This window comes from Gobio gobio, assembly GCF_949357685.1.
Source record: "Gobio gobio genome assembly, chromosome: 6".
NCBI classification, from domain to species: Eukaryota; Metazoa; Chordata; class Actinopteri; order Cypriniformes; family Gobionidae; genus Gobio; species Gobio gobio.
In genome coordinates, this window is record NC_137102.1 from 14,454,758 (window position 1) to 14,478,064 (window position 23,307).

Sequence of the window (23,307 nt, forward strand, 5' to 3'; positions counted from 1 at the left end):
ACCTTAGCATATGTGTAGCCAATGACAACATTACCAACCCAAAAATGAGCCTTTTTTAAATTCTTGAGTTTTAAAAAAAATCCTATAAGTGGATTGAAAATTAAAACACTTAAACTTCAATTCCCCACACAAAGCCATTGTATGTCTTAAAAAAGTTTTTTTTAAAAACAGTCCCTGGTCACTACAAGCTGTTCTTATATGGCAAAAGCTGCGTAACCATTCCTTAAAGCTACACTGTGTAACTTTTTTAGTTTATTCTTAGCTAAAAACACTTAGTTCTTTCAAAAATATATGTGCTCATTAATGTATATTTACTTCTTTCAAGTAATAAAGTATTCTCGTAAGTTTATAATATGCCATTGAAAATACATTTCGAATGCGGGTCGCCATGTTGCCCCTACATCTTGAAAGTACATCGGCCAAAGAGGGACATACCCGTGAATTCAAGCTTCGCCTTTCGCGTTTTAACACTCGATGGCACCGTGTCGAATGTGGACGAGGTCGAACTGGAAGCCATGTTAATCTTGGACTAAATCGGCCACCGTAGGAGTTAAAACGAAATCGGAATTGAGAGGAAGAGAAACTAATATTCACTGGATGGTCATATACCTTTTAACCGCTAGATGGGGGAAAATATCACACAGTGTAGCTTTAAAAATGTCTACTTTTGTGTTTTCCAGACAAAAATAACAGCACAACATGACAAAGAATAAATAAATAATGCTTGAGTTTTCATTTTGCCAGAACTATTGCTTGAATATTGTGCTGAAATAATTTATGCTGGCATATAAATAATAATTATTATATAACAGATCCAGTTTGCTTCTCATACCTCTGCACTATGAGACTTGTCTCTGTGGGACGAGGTGTAAGATCTAGTATGTAATCTGCTATTGTGTCTCTCTCTCTCTCTCTCAGGGTTTCCCCCTTCAGGCAGAGTATCAGAGCATGGTAAATGTCACATCCTCCGGCGGACCTGGTCTGTCCCCTTCAATGGACTACCGCACCGGCTGCAGGAACGGACCGACCCAGGGCCTGGACTGGAACCCTGACTACTGCGGCAACGGGTGAGCGGACACAAGCGCGATCAATCGCAATCATTCAGGAAAATAAGCAAGTTTCTGTGACAGCCATTTTGACTCGTTCATATTTGCCTTCACAGAGCGCTGCAGAGGGACAAAGGCCTGTACCTGACCTGATTGACATGTTCCGCCTCACGCTCCTTCACGCTCACAGGACCAAGGCAGTTCCTCATCCCAGTACAGCTATTCAGGGCCCGATTGTTCAGGCCTTCTTTTAGACTAGACACAATCCACGCATCAGCGAAACAACGTTTGAATGTTTTCTTTCTCATGGCTCACACTTTAGTGCACCCTACCATGGTGGCTTTGCAATTTCCTTCTAGCTTCTGACATTCAGACCTTTTGGATCTTTAAAATAGAGTTTAAATCATCGAAAGCATGAACATGTAAATTGAATGCTAAAATTTGTTTAAATGCAATCACTTCTCTAATGATATTGACTTTTTACGCCCCCTCCTATTGTTCTGCGTCCTCGTTGCGTACCTAATAAGAGGCCGTGTATGGAAACCCCCTGTAGACGTGTGTTTTATTGGAGATTGTTGATGGTTTTTAAGACGTTGCGTAGGTCAATTTGCCTCGCAGGAAGGTTGTCAATCCATCAGTTTCTAAGCACTTACCGCTGCGTGTCGGAGACTCCAAGCTCTCGCTGACAAACGGCGGAACGAGAACCAAAACAGAACTTCTCTTTTTTTTTTTGTTGTTGTTGTACAAAGAGGAAAATCATCACAATCTGAAGAAAAAGAAAAAGAAAAAAAAGCAACAAAAAAGAATGCGGATGATATGACTCCTGCTTTCGCCCCTCTCTTTTCCACACGCTTTCTCGTCGTATCATTCTTCCTCTCTGTAATGATCTTTTCTAGTCAACTGCCTTAGAAACAGAGTTCTGTTGTAAGTATAAAACAGTCGCTCATAGGAACGTTATGAACGGCCGGACGGGTTGTTTCAAGCAGCCCTCGTTTCAAGTTGTAAATAGAATCTGTGTTACTCCTAGAGTATAAGAATTCAACTTTTTTTCTAGTAACAATGTGATTTTGAATTGGACCACACCAGTTCGTTTAAAACTCGAAAAGGGATAATTAGCCAAGAGGGGTAGTTTCTTGGCATCGGAAGTCGCCACTGATTGGGCCGACAAAAGAGACTAAAGAAGTATTCTTTTCCCAAGTTTAATAAGGTAAAGGTTGATGGCATCATCAACCAGCGAGGTGGCATGACATGATTCATTAAGGAAAATGCTAAAGAAAAGTTTATTTTGTATTACGCAAAATACTTCTTTTGTATCACTTCTGGCATATTGATTAATTTCATCCAAACTATGTGTATGAAACTGTCAGATGCTTATATGGTGTTAATTAGAAGAAACAGTGGCAGATTGGAGAGTTGCTGTATAACCCTGGCATATGGCTGATCATTTACTATTCCTCTACACTGTGTCTATATGAGATCTTTTTATGGTACTTGTTTGCGCCTATTTATGAAGGAAAAAAAATAACTGTAGGTGTTTTTTGAGTAATTATGTTAGAGTTCCAGGGATGTTTTTCTGTTCATTTGTTTTGACAGAATTGATCCAGGCAACAATGTGAATAATTCTTATTTAGTTTTTATTGTGTTTGAAAATAAATAAAGGCAAACCTGCATTTTTGTGCAGTAATTAATCAGCGAGTGTCACGAGTGTTTCATTTCGAGGAATTCAGGGCAAAATATTTGTATTGAATATGATTTGAAACGTGTATAACCTCGTAATTCCTTTCCGCGGAGAAAGGTCAAGCTTAAGTTTATGTATAATGAACACTAATTCTCTTCCTCACTCGTATCTCATAACTGGGTCACAGTGCTGTTGATACAGAATGTAATAGCAACAATCCATTTTCCAACCACGAACACAGCACAAATAAACCTCCCAATGTCAAGAGCACATTCCTATCCTGCCATAGACTGATTTACGGAGGATTTTACATATTGATCTCACTCTAAATGGTTCCTTGGTGTCATTTAAATCACTGTTTCCCTGCACAAACTGTATTTATAAAGTCTCCATTATGCATAGAAATAACAGTAAACTAATGGGACAACTGAATTTTATCCTATTTACGTCAACGTTTCCAAAACTAGCCTACTGAATAGCATTGCTGCTGCGTAGCCTACTATATACTCAACTAAACCTAATGCATACTGTGTAGGGGATAATGAGAGGAGTCCGTGTTTTCTCAAGTCGTAGCTATCTCTCCTGACAATATCATGTATTTTTTATGTCTTTCACTGTTGGCTACTCAAATTAACAGACCTGAAATAGTAGGTTCGTTATTTAGACGTCTGGGTCGTGAAAGTACAAATCATAAAACAATTAAGGACAGCTGATAGTGTTTTATTAGTTGTAGTTTAAGGTAAAGCAAGGTCAAAGCTAGGTTTCATAAACAGGACTTCCACTTGACCTAAAACCCTATTTGGACAATGTCCAGCCTTACTGGACTTTGTATAGGAGTCTCACTAATGGACTATATGTATTCTGAACACCTCGCTGTTTTTGAAAACTATAGCTCGTTGTCATGGAGTTCATTTTTAGTGATGGCAAAATATTGCCATCTCGTGGTCAAAGGCAGAATAGCAGCGGGACAATGTTGTGATGTAGTATGGTGCGAGTACGAAGAATCTCACTGGTTGTTACAGATAAATGCTAATATTATTGATTTATGTGTTTTTTTCCATGAAATGATTCATTTTCCAGGTTAACCTGTTTTTTGGGGACAGGTTAATTGTCTCTGTGAGCAACAAGGTGGCTATGCGAGAAGACCAGATGGTGCAATAGGTGACTAATGTTACCCTAGCCTACTGATCCTTATCACTTCATCGAAAACAAAGCAGAAAGAAATAAAAACAGAAATCCTCCCTCCCTGAAACCACACCCTTTCCTACTTGCTCAATGTCCAAAAACATTTGACAATAAAGTGTCCAAGGAAAACCACAAATTGCAAACCACAATTAGGCTATCTTGTAATTCCATTGATTACTGCTATAATGTAAAAGACTCTGAAAAATCGGTAAATGCTGGCTGGCTCTTTGTGTAAATGAAAGTTAAAACAATGAAAAATACAATTAAAAGTTAGAAGGACTGAATCTTGATTCACATACTTTCCCCACTAATTACAAAAAGCACGTACTGAAATTGAACATGTAAAATAATCATCATGCCACCATCCCTTTCAGTAACAAGCTGTTGTGGGTAAAAGCTTTCTATTAGAATGTTTTTTCACTTTAGAATTCTGATCCAAATAATTAGTTGAAGGATGTAGTAACACTAGAGTCAATATTCTCCAAAACCTTACTCAAAAACTTAGAATGATTTCAGTCATTGCTAGTGAGTTATCATGATTTTCACTTTAGAATACTGATCCAAATAATTCGTAATTCCTTCTGAAGGATTTGTGATACTTGAGTCATTACTAGTGGGCTATCATTACCTTTACTTTAGAATTCATTATTAATTATGGATGGTAAATGGACTGCATTTTATATAGGCCTAGCGCTTTTAACAGACCAATGGCCTTCCAAAGCGCTTTACACATTGCCTCACATTCACCCATTCACACACCGACGGCGGTGTCAGCCATGCAAGGCGCCATCCAGCTCGTCGGGAGCAGCTGGGGTTAGGGGTCTTGCTCATGGACACCTCGACACTTGGTCAGGTGGAACCGGGGATCGAACCACCAACCTTCCGGTTTGTAGACAACCTACATGAACCACTGAACCACTGCCGCCCATTGCATCAATCATGTTAATGATGAAACTACATAGTAGTTCTTAGTAGTCCTCTGGGAGGTATGAAAACAGTTGACATTGATTAGAGTGAACTACCACACTCAACTAAGTGTTATTACCAATTCATTAATCAGAGTTTCTTATTAGTTAATATCAGTTACTAGAATGTGAATAGTGTGTTACTCATTTGTTCTGTTTTATTAATTCATGTCGGAACAGTATTTTAAAGTGTTACCCATTGTTCTGGTGTTTTTTAATCCAAAAATCTTACATATTGTGCCTTTAAGGTCATTGATCTTTTCTTAATGTAACATGTACTAATTTCTAACACAAGACAAAACCGTGATAATACTGCACTTGTATTGCTTTATAGGGTTAGTGTTAATTATAAGAAAACAACTGTCACCATGCTTCAAGCTCAAACGGTAACATGTTCTGAGAATGAGCCAGCAGTGTTGAAGTGCTGGTGGAAGAAACAGAACTAGGACATAAAAGATACCAATTCAACTATGGTCCATCTTCCATTATTTTGATGTTTAATGAAACAGACACAAAGCCAGTGTTCTGACCTTTATTTGACTGATTTTGCAAGAGGTGACTATATAGAAACCTGTTTGAGCTCGCCTATGTTGTATAATCCTGTTGTCTTCACCAATTAATACTGTTGTCACTTCACTGAATAGTGAAAAAGCTTGCAGGAGCATGTTAAGTCATTTATGTCTTGTTTCATCAGAGCATGTGCACCAACTTACACTAGGCCTATTAGAGATAAAACACTGCTAAAACTTCCCCACATGCATTACAATATAACCACATGGGGTAACGTTAGCCTATACGTAATGTGGATAAATGTGACTGCACATTCTGTACACTCTTTCCGAGAGTCCTACTGGCTCTTTCCCCCTAGACTACCCTACCCTAGACTGCATGTGAGATACAATTAGATGCATATTCTTAAAAATAAAACTACATGTTTAGTCAATGTTTATGTAAGCGATAAAGTACGAGAGGCTGTGCTGTATCGTGAATAAGTCCCGGCTGAAGGGCGTTGTTACTAACAGGTTTCTATATAGCTCAAACAGGTTGCTATATCGTCTCTCCTCTTGTAAAATCAGTCAAATAAAGGTCAGAACACTGGCTTTATGTCTGTTTCATTAAACACCAAAACCTGTTGTTTGTAAAAGTAATAAACAAATGGACCATAGCTGAATTGGTATCTTTTATGTCCTAGTTCTGTTTCTTCCACCAGCACTTCAACGCTGGCTCATTCTCAGAACATGTTACCATTTGTGCTTACTTTCTTATAATTAACACTAACCCTATAAAGCAATACAAGTGCAGTAGTAACACGGTTTTGTCTTGGGTTGGAAATTAGTACATGTTACATTAAGAGTTAATGTAAATGACCTCAATGACCTTAAAGGCACAATATGTAAGATTTTTGGATTCAAATATCTAAAAACCACTAGAACACACTTTAAAATACTGTTCCGACATAATTAATAACAGAACAAATGAGTAGCAAACTATTCACATTCTAGTAACTACTATTAACTAATAAGAAACTCTGATTAATGAATTGGTAATAACACTTAGTTGAGTGTGGTAGTTCACTCTAATCAATGACAACTGTTTCCCTACCTCCCAGAGGACTACTAAGAACTACTATGTAGTTTCATCATTAACATGATTGATGCATAATTAATAATGAATTCTAAAGTAAAGGTAATGATAGCCCACTAGTAATGACTCAAGTATCACAAATCCTTCAGAAGGAATTACGAATTATTTGGATCAGTATTCTAAAGTGAAAAACATAACTCACCTGTAATGACTGATTCATTCTAAGTTTTTGAGTTGTTTGTAAGGTTTTGGCTCTCCAAGTATTGACTCAAGTGTTACTACATTCTTCTACTAATTATTTGGATCAGAATTCTAAAGTGAAAAAATATTCAGATAGAAAGCTATTGCCCACCATACCTTGTTAGTGAAAGGGATGGTGGCATGATGATTATAATACATGTTCAGTTTCAGTACGTGCTTTTTGTAATTAGTGGGAAAAGTAAGTGAATCAAGATCCAGTCCTAATTTTGTCGTTTTTTTACGGTCTATGGTCGTGCCTAACAAAAAAACGACGCGAAGCGGAGCAACAGAAGTTACATTTTTACGCCAATAGATGGCGACAAATACTGTCTTTTTGAGTGAGTGAGTCACTCAGCACAGCAGCGAAGAGACGGAAACGTGTAAACACGGAACAAGACCCAATTGACCCATGCTTTGTCATTCAGGACCTTACAGTCTATGGCCAGGACACAGGTAAACCCCATAACTGTTAAAAGGACTAGATATCGCAGCGGACATTCAAACGGATTTTGTATTATGAACATCGGACTGACCTGAAGGAAAATGCTGTAGCGGCAGGTAACGTTAATAAACTAACGTTAGCTCACTCGATCTTTCTCTCACACAATACTCAACATAAAACATTAAACTTCAATGAACAATATCAATGAGAACAAACATACATATGTGTACGTTGCTAAGAGTGGTTGCTAATGCCCAAAGTATATTTCGGTAATTGTGTGTGTGTGTGTGTGTGTGTGTGTGTGTGTGTGTGTGTGTGTGTGTGTGTGTGGTTGTGCACAGGTATGTGGTTTCGAGGACACAAATGTGTATAATGACACGGGTGTTACAACGTAAACATGGTTTATGAAGACACTACTGTCTTCGTACACCAAATGGCTTTAAAACATAGGCCTATGATCGATAGGTTTAGGGGTAGGGTTAGTGTAGGAGGATAGAATATACAGTTTGTACTACAGAACAAACCATTACGCCTATGAAGAGTCCCCATAAACCACATATTCAAGTGTGTGTGTGTGTGTGTGTGTGTGTGTGTGTGTGTGTGTGTGTGTGTGTGTGTGTGTGTGTGTGTGTGTGTGTGCGCGCGCCTAACCTCAGGTTGCTCCAGGAGGCCTGTCACTGTAATTAGTGTAGGCCTACTGCAAATCACTTTAGATGAAAGCATCTGCTAAATGACAGCTTGCTATTTATTTTCTTACTAAATATAAATCTGAACGTGAACATTTTTTTGAACATTGCCTATCAATCATTAAAGATAAGATGTTAAATGAAAAAGAAAAGGCTAAAGCCTTTGAATGGCTACTGCCATATCACATTCTAGTCCAAGACTGGTTGCCTACTGAAGCTCTAAGCAGGGTTGAGCCAGGTCAGTACCTGGATGGGAGAACAAGGAAAACGAGGTTGCTGCTAGAAGAGGTGTTTGTGAGGCCAGCAGGGGGTGCTCACCTTGTGCCCCAGTATAGTGATGGGGACACATACTGTAACAAGTGCCGTCCTTAAGATGAGACATTAAACTGAGGTCCTGATCTGTGGTCATTAAAAATCCCTTGGCACTTCTTGTAAAGAGTAGGGGTGTAACCCCAGTGTCCAGGCCAAATTCCCTCCATTGGCCCTTATCAATCATGGCCTCCTAATAATTCCCATTCACTGAATTGGCTCGATCCCTCTCTCTTGTCTCCACCTATAGCTGGTGTGTGGTGAGCACACTGGCACTGTTGCACACTGGTTGTGGTTGAGGAGATTCTCCCTAATATGATTGTGAAGCGTTATATAAATGCTTCATTCATTCATTCATTCATTAGAGCTGCACAATTCTGGATAAATTATTTAAAATAGAGATCACTCTTTTTCCACAATTTTTTGATTCTTTTATTCATGGGATTGATTCACATATGAATTGCGATTCTATCTTCTATTGGTTTGAATTAGTGCTGGGCGGTATACCGGTTCATACCGAATACCGGTATTTATTTTTGTTATGATATGAATTTTGATGATACCGCAATACCGGTATGTGTCGCTTAAACAACGTTCGGAACGCGGCGCAGAGCGTCATTGTTTGAGAGGGGACCCATTTCACTGTTGCACTGTACTAGTGATAGCACTCAAGGCGTTTCTCAATGTCAAGGAAGGATCCTCGGAAGCCAGAATTCCGAGGATGCTACGTCATCGACGGCCGTCGAAGGACTGTTCCAATGTCGAGGATCCTCGGAATTTCAACCAAGGTCTGAGTCCTTCGTTCGAAAAATATGCCATATACAAGAAAGGATGCTTACGAGTAGACTTTGCGCACTTCGCGCTCTCAAATCACCAACAATCTTATGCGCGCAGCTTTGCTATCTTGTTCAAAAAATACAAAATATCGGACGTTGGCGGAGTCAGAGCGTTAACGGGGCAATATTTACGTCCCCAAACATTTGTTATAACCATTGTAAATATAAGTAAAGTTTAACGTTTAAATGCCAGTACAAATGACTACCGTATTGATATTATACAAATTACGTTATTGATGGCTAACGGACCTTTTCACTGATGTAATGACGTGCACTTGCTAGCCTGTTCCATTTACCTGTTCTCCGAATGCTAAAGAGGAGCCTCGCCTAGCCTCTGAAGGAAGTGACTACTTGGAAGGACCAGTCCTACAGAGGAAGCATCCTTGACATTTCCGAGGAAAAGGCGCCTCTCGGTGTGGTTGAGCAATTGAGCGCCGCTGGTCCAATGGAGCTCACAACTCCAAAAACGGCAGATCAAATTTTCAAAAAGGCGCTCTCTTTATAAATAAACCACAGATTTTGGCTTTAAAAACAACTACATTCTTGCCTGAAAAGGACTTAAAACTATATTTTGTGAAACATTAACACTACCAGAGGGCTCTCGCTAAGACAAGCAAGCTGGTATATCAGACTTTTGCCGAATCCAGTCGGTAAGACAGCGATAACATCTTTTTTAGATATGAAGGCTTCTTGTGTTGTTCTTTGCTCTGGTTTTAACAGAATGGAAAAGTTTAAATCGCTTAAAACAGCCGCGATAACTGATAGTGATGTTCCACTGCTGCATCCATCTTTGTAGTCAGTGTACAGAATCTGCTTCACTGTCGCTGCGCTGTCGTCATCGTGTAAAGCCCGCCTAAACGTTTCTGATTGGTGCCTCGATTTCTGGGGCTTAGAAATGGGTTTGAATGGGCTCTTTGCCAGACTACTTGCAGAGCAAATCTAAATTTGCCGGAAGTTGTCTGGGTTTTCCCAGGCTAAGGGTAGGTAGGATTTGGTTAAAAAACTTTTTTTCCAAATTTGTTTAAACTTTCTTTATATATCAATACATAATTAAAATGTAAGTACTCTGAAAAAGAAAGTATGAAAATTGAGTGTCTGTAGACCTCTCACAACTGTTTTAAAGACAGCTCATTATTTCCATTCACTCCACCTTCTCCCTTCTGGGCTCTTTCCAAAGCCACGCCCCCAAAACGCATGAACGCGCCACGCCCACCGCGATCAGCTGAAAGACGCATTATTTACCTGAGACGAGCGGAGAAGAAGTGCATGTAGTGACATCATGTCAGAATCACATGTAATAAAAAATCTAACTTTATCATTATGAATATAAACAAATAAGATGTCTTTTAGTACTCACTATCAAGCTAGAATAACGATACTGGTAAAGTTTAAAATACACCCACAACACAGTGTCTACGACACACACAGATACAAGATAAAAACATTGGTAGAGTATATAAAAACAAACCAAGGGCTGAAATAAACGTGCAGGTAAAGTTCCCGGTGAACATGGTAAAAGAGTTTAGACAGAGGGTAGTAGCTAACTTAGTTCTAAAAAAAGTTCCTGGATGCGGTGTCCTAGCTTTTACACATGCATTTTGTTATCTAAAGTTACATTTTGCGAAATTCAACACGACAGCGATCAACTTGAGCTAAGCATATTGAGTATTTATCATCTCTACTAATGGCTCGCTAAGTGTATAACATTGTAACTTTATGCTAAGTAATGTTATGTTAGCTATATTAGGCAGCTACGTGTGCTAGTGAGACATGCTTCATGAAAACATAAACCAAAAAAATGTATAATCAAAATGAAAGATTACCTGTCCAGCAGAAATACAGCCTCTTGAACTCAAACGGGTGCGCCAGGGTTTCCAGGTTTTCACAACAAAATCCGCCCAATTGCTACTCAAAACTAGCCCAAAACAAGCCCAATCGTGTTTCTCCGGTAAAAATCGCGTTTGGGGGGTAAAATATGTGTCCTTTTGGTAGGGCTGCCTGCTAAAATTCACAAATCCCGGGGCAAAACATCACATAATTGGGGTCGCTTCAACCCGCGGACATGAAAATCAGCCCGCGGCAACAGTGTTTGAAGTAGCCCGACTTGGCAACACTGGGGTGCGCGCATGTGGGCAGATCCTGTAGCAAAAGCGGTGGTAGCCATGGTAGCGAGAGAGAGTGAAAGTCGCCCAAGCCAATCACTTGTTTCGGCCCGAACGAAAATAATGACCGGTGTTTATTGCAGATTAAAAAGTCTAGAGTCACTCGATTTTTATACTCTCTTTTTCAGAGTACTTAAATTTTAATTATGTATTGACATATAAAGACAGTTTAAACAAATTTGGACAAAAGTGTTTTAGATCATACTTACCTACCCCACCTTTAATTACTTTCCCTCATGTCTTTTGACACCCGTAAGATCTTCGGAACACAAATGAAGATATTTTAGTTGAAATCTGGTGGCTCAGAAAGGCCTCCATTGGCACAATGTACTTTACACTCTCAAGACTCAATAAAGGGACTAAAGACGTCGTTACAAAGTCCATCTCACTACAGTGGTTCTACAATAATTTTATGAATCGACGAGAATAGTTTTTGTGCGCTTAAATAACGACTTATATAGTGATGACCGATTTCAAAACACTGCATCATGAAGCTTCGAAGCGTTATGAATCAGTGAGTCGATTCAGCGGTTTGGATCGCCAAAGTCACGTGATTTCAGCAGTTTGACATGCAATCCGAATCATGATTCGACTCGCTGATTCATAACGCTTCGAAGCTTCATGATGCAGTGTTTCGAAATCGGTCATCACTATATAAGTCGTTATTTAAGCGCACAAAAACTATTCTCGTCGATTCATAAAATTATTGTAGAACCACTGTAGTGAGATTTACTTTGTAATTACGTCTTTAGTACCTTTTAAGGGTCTTGTGAGTGTAAAGTAAATTGTGCCAATGGAGGCCTTTCTGAGCCATTTTCTGGCGCTGCGTAATATAATTGTGCCGCTGCACCCAAGGTACACTATGCAGGAATGAGAGAATAGTTCCTAACCATATCGGTCTAGAAAATCGCAACTTTTCATTTTCCGTCGGTCTTAGTACACGATGTAACTATACACATCACAACATGTAAATAGGAAAATATTGGCGTTATTTTGTCACTTATTGAGCCGTAGACTAGCTGGAGCTGTTTACCTCCAGTCTTTGTGCTAAGCTAGGCTAGCGGTGTGTGCGTCAGACAGAGTTATGGCACGCACGGAGATGAGAATGGTATGTATGGACTTATCTAACTCTGGGGGATACGGTAAATAAGCTAAAGTCCCAAAAAGTTGCCGTGTTCCTGCCGTGTTTTTTAAAATAAATACTTTTATTCATTAAACTGATGAAAAGAGACAATAACTACATTTATATTTTTACAAAAGATTTATGTTTAATTAAATGCTGTTCTTTTGAACCTTCTATTATCAATGAATGTGAAAAAATTGCAACAACAGTTTTCAACATTGATAAGAAGAAATGTTACTTAAGCATAAAATCAGCATTGAATGATTTCTGAAGCATCATGTGACACTGAAGACTGGAATAATGATGCTGAAAATTCAGCTTTGGCATCACATGAATAAATCAGTTATTTTAGAAAACAGTTATTTTAAACTGTAATAATATTTCACAATATTAAAATAATAAAAAATCTTACCGACCCCAAACTTAGCGTAGGTAAACTGGATGCACATACACATCTCCATTTCTAACCAACCTTTAGTCTAGACCCATAAAATACTGTCCCAATCATCTTTTCAACCAAGATCCAGATGTTACAAGACAAAAAAAAAACAATTGACAAGGTGATGGTTTTCCTTTTGTTTAACTGTTTTGTAATAACAGACTATATGAACTACAATAGTCAGCATAACATTAACCAAATGATTGATATTCTTTGCCATTTTATAACCACTATTGTTATTAAAACTTTGTTTTCAGGCATTCTAATTTAAACACTTGTTTCTGTTTCATTGTTACATTACATGACTATGGCATGCGAAAACAAAAGGACAATATAGCCTATGCCAGATGAGGCTGATTTTTCTCCTCAAACATTTAAATCCCTTTTTGCAGCCGCATTCTACTTCACACACAGCGCTTCTTTAGTCTCATTTGCATGTTAAATGATTTATCTTTCTCTTCAGGTATTGAAAAAGTGAGGCGAGTAAATCCATTAAACACTCTGTAAAAATTGCCAGCAGAAACTTTGCTTCTAGATGGTTCATTTCCATATCTGAACTCCATATCTGAAGGATTTCCCTAAATTACAGTGACCTTGGCTTGAGATAATCTTTATGAAGCAGTTAAGATAATACAAAACAATGAACTACTTAAATTTTCAATTACACCCTCTATATGCTTTTGCTATCAATTAATGATACTCCATCCAAATGCCTATAGCCTTAAAGCCTTCAGTTGACATGCGATCTTCAAGTTGCAGCATGATTAATAATAACCTGCAATATCATGACAGACATTTCCCCTTTATTGTCTTGCACAAACAACTCCAGCCCTGAAAAAGATATCCAGATCACAGGCAAACAACTCATTCAGATTACACTGGCAAACAGCATCTGTCTGCCGATTGTCATCAGGTTCACTAAAAAGGGCAAAAATTAACAACTCTCATCTTTTCCTTACTAAATTATCTCTGACATCAGTTTCCTGCTTCTTTAGAAATGTAATTTAACACATATTCCGCTGTTTCACAACACTTACGAGAGCAATACTGATACCATTCTGAATTATGACAAATTATATTATCATCTGTATGACAATCTTGACACTGAATTAAACACTGAAGACATTATATGCTTATGAGTTTAATCTAAACTTCCTATCCTTTAGCAAATTGATCTTTTGTAGTTCGTGTTGGCAGGTTTGTTACATAATCAGCTCAAGGTCAAAGTGTACTGCAGTGCGCACGAGTGCACTATTTCACGTTGAGCGCTGAAGACAGCTGTTATATCGATGGCCCGGGTTTACTAAAAGTCACTTTAATATTTGCATACCTTTTGCCTAGCTTATCAACGGAAGGCGGTTGCAAAGCGTCCTTGACACAATCTATCTGACACAATATATGTGTTTATCTTAACTAAATTTAGGTCTATGTTAGGATTACTTTTGACTATTTGGCATCCTAACAGATGCTAAGAAAAAGGTAAATGGGTTAAGAAACATCGCCTTGCTTAAAAAATAGTGGGCTTTTAAATATTCATTGTGATTGTGTGATCATTTGGCTAGATTACGTAATTAGTAATACATTAAATGTCATGTTATTATATCTTTCAATGTCCTTTCAAAACCAGCCTATGCTGCTTTGCTGGGCTTAGAAGGCTGAAACGCAACAAGAAATTTCTAAAATAAGCAGCCAGACCAGGGGTGCGTTTCCCTAAAGCGTTGTTAGTCAACTATGGTCGCAAGTTCTTTTGTTATCAGAATAGTTCAACGAGTCTGTGTTTCCCGAAACCATAGTTCCAACGAACGTTCGCAAACAGCGTCACAAAGTTGTGTGGTTGGAACGACAGCTCTCGACCTGTGGTTAGAAGCATAGTTTCTTGTTTGCATAACATGTGGACTTAATAAATCCTTATCTTGAGCAAAATAAGCAAGCTGACATTCAGTACAACATATATCTTTTATTTAGAATACATACAAATGTCATTTACGTCTTTTAGGTTGTCAAGAGATTTAAAGCACTGTTTTTAAAGTCCGATCTTACTTACTTTGTTAGCACACATTATAGGTCTTAGGGTGAACAATTCATCAGTGCAAGTTAATGGATTAGTTCACCGCAAAATGAACATTTCCTGATAATTTACTCACCCCAATGCCATCCAAGATGTTCATGTCTTTCTTCAGTCGAAAAGAAATTAAGTATTTTGAAGAAAACGTTCCAGGGTTTTTCATCATATAATGCTTTTCAGTTGCAACCAAAATGTTGAAGGTCCAAATAAAGGCAGTTTCAAAGCGCTTCGATGGGCTCCAGAGGCTCTGCGTGATCCCAGATGAGGAATAGGGTCTTATCTAGCGAAACGAAGTTTTTTTTTTTATGAATATACTTTTTAACCTAAATTGTTCATCTTGCGCAGCTCTGCGAGGTGCTAAGGATGACGCAATCACATCGGAATGGTCACGCTAGACGTAGGCAGAAGTACCACCCCCGTGTTTACAAAGCACTCATATGAAGACTAATACAAACGCCGTTTAGCAAAAAAAGTTGATATATAGCTCTAATTTTGAAGTTGAAAATTGAGTGTTCCCTTTCAGTCGGTCACGTTCGACGTACGTCGGAACTGACCGACGAATTGGGATCTGTCTTCAGAGACCAATCTACTTCGAGTGTATAGAAACAAGCCAATAAACATTGGCATGCGGTTCACGCACCGCCCCGCAGCGCGGGTATAAAACACGGACGTGAACAACGCATACCGCTTTTAACTTCGGAGCCGAACGGTTTGCTGTATCAAGCTGTTTCTACGAAGAGTGTTTAAACGAGTCTCGAGGAGGATCGCTCTCTTACCTGGGTGCTGGTGTGACGGCGCGAGTCAGCGAGTGGCCGCTGCAACATACACTTGTTCCTGTGTTGGTTGGCTGGGCGTTCCGTTCATGAGTGCTCACACGCAGGCTTGCATTCGGACTGCTGTGAGCCGCGGCCATCTCCCTGAGTGCTTCAGCACTTCTAAAAGAGCATTTCCTTCTAAAAAGAGCAACACGGTTTGACTGTGTCTTTTTCAAGATGTCATTCAAACCGTGTGTTTCTGGATGCGGTTGTTTCCTGTCCTCATTTGACGGCCACGATCTCTCTCGCATGTAAACATGTGAGATTAAGTTCGTGGGTGATCCGTGTTCTCTCAGGAGGGCGTGGTCACGTCGGCGCGTTGTTCGTCTCAAGCCTTTCTCGTAAGGGCTTGAGTGTTCAGCGCGCCGTGTGCCGTCTGGCGCGGCTGACAGCGGGGGTTGCCACGGCAACTCAGCGCGTCACTCGCGCTCTGGTGCGCGGTCGAGACTGTGAAACCTCTAACGGGGTTGAGTCCCATTGCTTATTCCCCGATATAGTTCCTTTTCTGGTGCACCAGAAAATGACTGTTTTGGCTAATAAGTCTTGGTGACCTGAGGATTTCAGTGGGGCTTCCCCGCCGGGTAACCATTCCCCGTGGGCCCCCACTCCTCTATCGCATCAGCATGCTGAGACTTTGTTCGTGGGTGGTTCATGTTCCCTTATGAGAACATGACCACGTCGGCGCGTTGTTCACCGTGCTGCCTTCTTAGGGGCTTGTGTGTTCAGCGCGCCGTGTGCCGTCGAGTCTGGCGGCCACGCCCACTGTCTCTCATGCCTGCTGGTAGCCCAGATGGGATTGCTGGTCCTTTTTTGAAAAAAGGGGGGACCTAGCATTTCATTTGTGTCTCTGGCAGAGGACAGATGTCAATTGCTGCATCGGAGAGAGGGCTGTTATGCACTGGAGATGATGACGCTGAGTTTCCCACTATAATAGTGTGTGTGCTCATGCTGAATCAGATTCAGTGTTGACAGCCATGCCTTCCAGGGTGGCTGCCTGGATGTGCATTGGAAAAATTTAACAGTGTGGAACTATTTGGTGTCAAAATATGGAACGCCAAAAGGGCCATAATCTGTATAAATTTTTTCGCTCTCTCACTACCCTCTCTCCTGCATGCACGAGGGTAGTCCCGACGGTTATGCAGGAACTGCGTGCAGTGATGGACCTCGCTCACCGGGTGACGGAAGTCACTGCACGCTCCCTGGGTCAGGCGATGTCCACATTAGTGGTCCAGAAAGCTGGGGTTAAACCTGGCAGATATGCGTTAGCCCGACAAAGTTCGGTTCCTCAACGCCCCTGTCTGTCAGGCTGGCCTCTTCGGCGACGCTGTCGAGAACTCGCCCAGCAGTTCTTGATGGCCCAGAAGCAGATGGAGGTGGTAAAAAAAAAAAAAAAAAATCCTGCCCTGACGACCAGCTGCTGCCTCCACCCAGTCGTCGGCCGCAATGCCTCCATCTGCTTGTCGCCGAGGGCATCTCCCTGGGTCCGCCCCTGCTAGCCAAGCAGCAGCCTCCACCCAGGCAGCAGGTGGCCGGACGCAAGGGAGACGCCCAACCCGTCCAGGGTCCCGCGAGTCCGCTAGCAAGCACAAGGGCAAGCGGCCCTGAAACGGGCAGTCCAGCAGGAGGGGAACTGCTCAGGGAGACGGTGTCCGCACCCCTCCCTCCCCCGGAGGAGGACCGGGGGGGAGAATATTTTTTGGTTTCGGTTCTGCCGCTGGCTCTCCGGAGTCCAGCGGTACCCACATTCTCAGAGCAGTTTTCTTCCTCCCTGGGCCAGAGAGGCTCAAGCCGGCTGTGTGCGACGCCCCCAGGCCTTGCCACTCCTGGCTTCCCCTCTCTTCTTCGCCAGTGGGCGGTGTGAGGCTAGAGGACGCCCCCGGGCCTTCTCTCCCACACACTGCCCCACCCTGGAACGCTCAGACAACACTTCGGGTCGCCTCCGGGCCGTCCGGGTTGGGTCTGAATGTTCCACCTCGCTGCCCCACCCCGGGTACGTCTGTGGTGCCGTTGGTCCGGCTGGTTCAGTCTGGGAGCCTGGCTAGCGCTCCCGGACTGTCTCGCTGGCTCATCCGTACTATCAGTCTCGGCTATGCGATTCAGTTGCGTACCGGCTTCCCAAGTACAGGGGCATCCTTTTTCACCTCCGTGTGGAGCTGCGATGCCCATGTCTTGCGGTCAGAGATCGATGTCCTACTGGCGAAGGACGCGGTCGAGCCGGTTCCTCCAGCCGATATGAAGTCGGGGTTCTACTGCCCCCACTTCATTGTACCCAAGAAAGGCGGTGGGTTATGGCCAATCTTGGACCTGCGTGTTCTGTATCGGGCCCTGCACAAGCTTCCGTTCAGAATGTTAACGCAGAAACGCATTTTCGAATGCATCCGTCCCCAAGATTGGTTTGCAGCGATCGACCTGAAGGACGCGTACTTTCATGTCTCTATCCTTCCTCGACACAGACCGTTCCTACGCTTTGTGTTCGAGGGGAAGGCATATCCGTACAAGTCCTGCCCTTCGGGCTGTCCCTGTCGCCCCGCGTCTTCACGGAAGTCGCTGAGGCGGCCATTGTTCCACTCCGAGAATGCGGCATTCGTTATCAACTATCTCTAAGACTGGCTTATTCTCGCCCAGTCTCGAGAGCAGTTGTGCGAACACAGGGACCTGGTGCTCAGCCACCTCAGCCTGTTGGGCCTTCGGGTCAACCGAGAGGAGAGCAACTCTGTTCCACGCAGAGGATCTCTTATCTCGGTATGGAGCTGGATTCGGTCAACCGGACTGCGCGCCTCTCAGAGGAACGAGTCCAGTCAGTGTTGAACTGCTTGAATACATTCAAGAGCAGGACGGCGGTCCCACTGAAATTTTCAGAGGCTCCTGGGGCATATGGCATCTGCAGCCGCGGTAACGCCGCTCTGATTGCTTCATATGAGACCGCTTCAACGCTGGCTACACGACCGAGTCCTGAGGTGGGCGTGGCAGAGCGGCCAGTATCGGGTCTCAGTTACCCCGTACTGTCGCCAAACCTTTAACCCTTGGTCCGACCCCTCGTTCTTACGGGCCGGAGTGCCCTTAAGACAGGTGTCCAGGCATGTTGTGGTATTCACAGATGCCTCAGCCTCGGGTTGGGGGGCCACGTACAACGGGCATGCAGTCTCGGGTCTGTGGACGGGGCCCCAGCTGCATTGGCATATCAATTGCCTGGAGTTAATGGTGGTACGTCTTGCGCTAAGTCGCTTCAAGAAGCTGCTTCAGCACAAACACGTACTGGTCCGCACGGACAGCACTGCGGCCGTTGCGTACATCAACCGTCAGGGTGGTCTGCGCTCCCGTCGCATGCTCCAACTCGCCCGCCACCTCCTCCTGTGGAGTCAGAAGCATCTGAGGTCGCTTCGTGCCATTCACATCCCTGGTGCGCTGAACCAGACAGCCGACAAGCTCTCTCGTCAGTGTCCACTTCCGGGAGAGTGGCGACTCCACCCCCGGAGCGTCCAGCTGATATGGGACCTTTTCGGAGCCGCACAGGTAGACCTGTTTGCCACTCCGGACTCGTCCCATTGCCAGTGGTACTATTCCCTGAACGGGGGTACCCTCGGCACAGATGCACTGGCGCACAGCTGGCCCCGGGACCTACGCAAATATGCGTTTCCCCCAGTGAGCCTTCTAGCACAGACTCTGTGCAAGGTCAGGGAGGACGAGGAGCAGGTCTTGCTAGTTGCGCCCTACTGGCCCAACCGGACCTGGTTCGCCGAACTTACACTCCTCGCGACAGCCCCACCTTGGCCGATTCCCCTGAGGAAGGACCTTCTTTCTCAGGGAGGGGGCACTCTATGGCACCCGCGTCCAGACCTCTGGAAACTCCATGTCTGGTCCCTGGACGGGACGCGGAGGTTCTAGGTGGCCTGCCACAGGCAGTGGTAGACACCATCACTTCAGCTAGAGCCCCCTCTACAAGGCGCCTCTATGCCCTGAAGTGGAACCTGTTCGTTGACTGGTGTTCTTCTCGCCGCGAAGACCCCCGGAAGTGTTCGATTAATGTTGTGCTTTCTTTCCTACAAGATGGGTTGGAGCGAAGGCTGTCTCCCTCCACCCTGAAAGTGTACGTCGCAGCAATAGCGGCGTATCACGATGTAGTGGAAGGTAAATCCTTAGGGAAGCATGACTTAATCGTCAGGTTCCTCAGGGGTGCGAGGAGACTAAATCCTCCTCGTTCTATCTCGCTACCCTCTTGGGACTTAGCCCTGGTGCTCAGAGCACTTCAGGGCCCTCCTTTTGAGCCTTTGCAGTCCGTTGAGTTAAAAATCCTGTCTATGAAGACGGTACTCCTGACTGCATTGGCCTCAATCAAGAGGGTGGGGGACCTGCATGCGCTTTCGGTCAACGAATCGTGCCTAGAATTCGGGCCCGGTAACTCTCACGTCATCCTGAGACCCCGGCCCGGATACGTGCCCAAGGTTCCTACCACTCCCTTTGGGACCAGGTGGTGAACCTGCAAGCGCTGCCCTCGGAGGAAGCAGACCCAGCCCTGGCTTGTTATGTCCCGTCCGCGCTCTTCGCGCTTACGTTGACCGGACACAAAGCTTTAGGACCTCAGAGCAGCTCTTCGTCTGTTACGGAGGCCAGCAGAAGGGAAAGGCTGTCTCCAAGCAGAGGTTAGCCCACTGGATAGTGGGTGCTATAGTCTTAGCGTACCAATCGCAAGACGTGCCTTGCCCGTTCGGGTTGCGAGCGCACTCCACAAGGAGTGTTGCCTCCTCCTGGGCGCTGGCTCAAGGCGCCTCGCTGACAGACATCTGTAGAGCTGCGGGCTGGGCGACACCTAACACGTTCGCTAGATTCTATAGCCTCCGTGTGGAGCCGGTTTCTTCCCGTGTACTCGCCTCCAACGGCCGGTAAACGCGAAGTGCCCGTTCCTGTGTCGGCTTGCTACGCCACTCCCGCCTATGGCCGGATACGTGCGTTATTTTTTCTCCAGTTGTGTTCCCCAGAAATGGTGAACCCTGTCGAGCTCCTCCGTCACCCCTTCGGTGTCAAGACGTGGCGGCCGTCTGACACCAGGCCTGCACCCGTATGCTTGTGGAACGTGTGTGTTAGGCTGGGTCCATATGTTGCGGTTCCCTCACGGTGACCCCATATGTGTATTTCCACGGTACCTGCTACCCTACTCGGCTAGCCCCGTGTCTTTCCCTTGACAGAGCCCGCTCTGTCGTCTCTGGGTGTGTTCTTTCCCCCCTGGGACCAGGTTGGATCCACCCCAGAGACTGCCATATGTAGTTGCTACCCAGTCAGGCTAGTCCATATGAGTATTTCCACCTCTCCTCCTCCGGAGGACGTGGCTCCGCAGCGTACCATCTCCCGAGACGGGCACGCTTTCCCAGCGTTATCCAATAGTCACGCTGAGTGGGTCTTGCAGAAACAGCAGTGTCGGACCTCCCTGCTTAAGCCCTGTCTGCTGCTCCAACTAGGAGCACCCAGTGAGCTTGAGCAGGGCGCTGGAAGGGCTAGCACCCTGGCGTTTTTGTAGGGATCCCAATTCGTCGGTCAGTTCCGACGTACGTCGAACGTGACCGACTGAAAGGGAACGTCTCGGTTACGTATGTAACCCTCGTTCCCTGAAGGAGGGAACGGAGACGTACGTCCCGTCGCCAGGTGCTGTGCTTCAGCTGCAGGCCCGAGTCACATCTCGGCTCCTCAGTTGTAAAAGCGGTATGCGTTGTTCACGTCCGTGTTTTATACCCGCGCTGCGGGGCGGTGCGTGAACCGCATGCCAATGTTTATTGGCTTGTTTCTATACACTCGAAGTAGATTGGTCTCTGAAGACAGATCCCAATTCGTCGGTCAGTTCCGACGTACGTCTCCGTTCCCTCCTTCAGGGAACGAGGGTTACATACGTAACCGAGACGTTATTGGTAAAGGGCGTTTGTATTTGACTTCACATGAGCGCTTTGTAAACACGGGGGCGGTACTTCTGCCTACGTCTAGCATGACCGTTCCAACATGATTACGTCATTCTTAGCACCTCGCATATCTGCGCAAGATGAACAATTTAGGTTAAAAAGTATATTCATGTAAAAAAATGTTTTTTAAATGATCGTATCGCTAGACCCTAGGGATGTGACGGTGAGGAAATTTTCCCACCGGTTAATTGATGTGTCACAACACCGGTAATACCGGTATCACCGGCGGAGGCTTTTAAATCACTAATTCTATCTAACCGAAAGTAACATGCACACGACCGCTCTGAACTGAAAACGCGCCAGTGCGCACACACCGTGAATGACAGCTCGTCTGTAAATGCGCGCTGTGTGAGGCCATGGGTGCGTCTCAATCAGTTAGTTCCCTAGTTCAGTAGTCAGGGCACTGATCAAGCATTGATCAGTCTATGATTGAGATGCACGCCATGAATGCACACTGTTAGTTCGTCCGTAAAGCCTCGTTTATACTCGACGCGCCCGCACGAGCGCGAGGGTGCGCGCGGCAAAAATTAATCCGCGCTGCAGCGTAGCGCGGAGGCTCGCACTGCGGGAGCCAGGCGAAAGTAAACAATGCACGCTCTGTGCGGCCGTGCACATTTTACTTTCGGTTTTTAATTAGCGCCAATTCGGCTGCGGGTTGCTTGAATTGTGGGTTCATTAGCCTATTATTTTTAATGAAAAACACAACAACAAAACAAATGACAAACTCCCTTAAATAGGCGCTTTTACGTTTCGCTTTGAAACCAAATCTTCCGCGATCATCTCCGTCAGCTCCTCACTCTTAAATCTGATGAATGACTCCTGCCGCTGCCGAGACTCACAGTCGGATCCTGCTTTATTAAGCAGATACGTTCAGTTTTTATTTGTATTGTCTGTTCTCTAACTGAACTAAATTATTTTATTACTATAAAAAAAAAAAAAAATCAAAAAGACGGTGGGCGGTGCCACGGTGGGCAAGTGATGTAACCGGTGTGGAGTCTGGACACCGGTAACACCGGCAACACCGACTATCGTAGCAAGCCTACTAGACCCTATTCCTCATCTGGGATTACGCAGAGCCTCTGGAGCCCATCGAAGCGCTTTGAAACTGCATTGATTTGGACCTTCAGCATTTTGGCTGCAACTGAAAGGAACTATATGATGAAAATCCCGGGAACGTTTTCTTCAAAATACTTAATTTCTTTTCGACTGAAGAAAGAAAGACATTAACATCTTGGATGAGATAGGGGGTGAGTAAATGATCAGGACATTTTCTTTTTGGTGTGAACTAATCCTTTAATACACAGAAAAAAAAATGTTTGCCGTGGTAATCTTTAATAAAAATCTGAAAAGTAACTTTCGGTCTGGAATGGCGTTCCCTTTCCAATGACGGCAGTTTGACGGCTTGAATATCCTTAACCACTCCCCTCCAACTGTTAGTCTGCAATGAGCGAGAGATGAAGAGGAGGAGCGCTGAAGTAAAATCAGTTGCAACTTCTGGTTCACTGGGACTTTAAAGAGTGCGCATGTGCATACGTGCTCTAGTAGGTAAAGACGAGCCAATGATTGAATCTGGAAATAAAGCAAAATAAGTCCGAAAAATTGTATTTAGTCCTCAGATGCCATGTTCATAATGTATAGCAAAAAATCTATCATTAATTCAACCTTAAACGGATTCATTAAAAGAAGTTATTACTCCACCACCTGCGTGACTTCATTAACCAACGTGGTTGAACAACAAATTTGCGCCAATACGGTTTCGGGAAACAGTCGTCAGTAGCTAGTTGATT

The 23,307-nt window shown here is 43.8% G+C and overlaps 1 protein-coding gene across 4 annotated transcripts in view; it reads left to right on the forward strand.

Moving 5' to 3' along the window:
- tox (thymocyte selection-associated high mobility group box) overlaps window positions 1-2,736 on the forward strand; it is a 103,986-nt gene extending 101,250 nt beyond the window's left edge. For all 4 annotated transcript variants that reach the window (XM_079819968.1, XM_079819969.1, XM_079819966.1 and 1 more), the window contains 2 exons: window positions 919-1,067; window positions 1,163-2,736. In XM_079819968.1, coding sequence (XP_079676094.1) covers window positions 919-1,067; window positions 1,163-1,199 — 186 coding nt within the window. In that variant the 3' untranslated portion in view covers window positions 1,200-2,736. The remainder of the gene's footprint in view (window positions 1-918; window positions 1,068-1,162) is intronic.
- The last annotated feature ends 20,571 nt before the right edge of the window (window positions 2,737-23,307 follow it).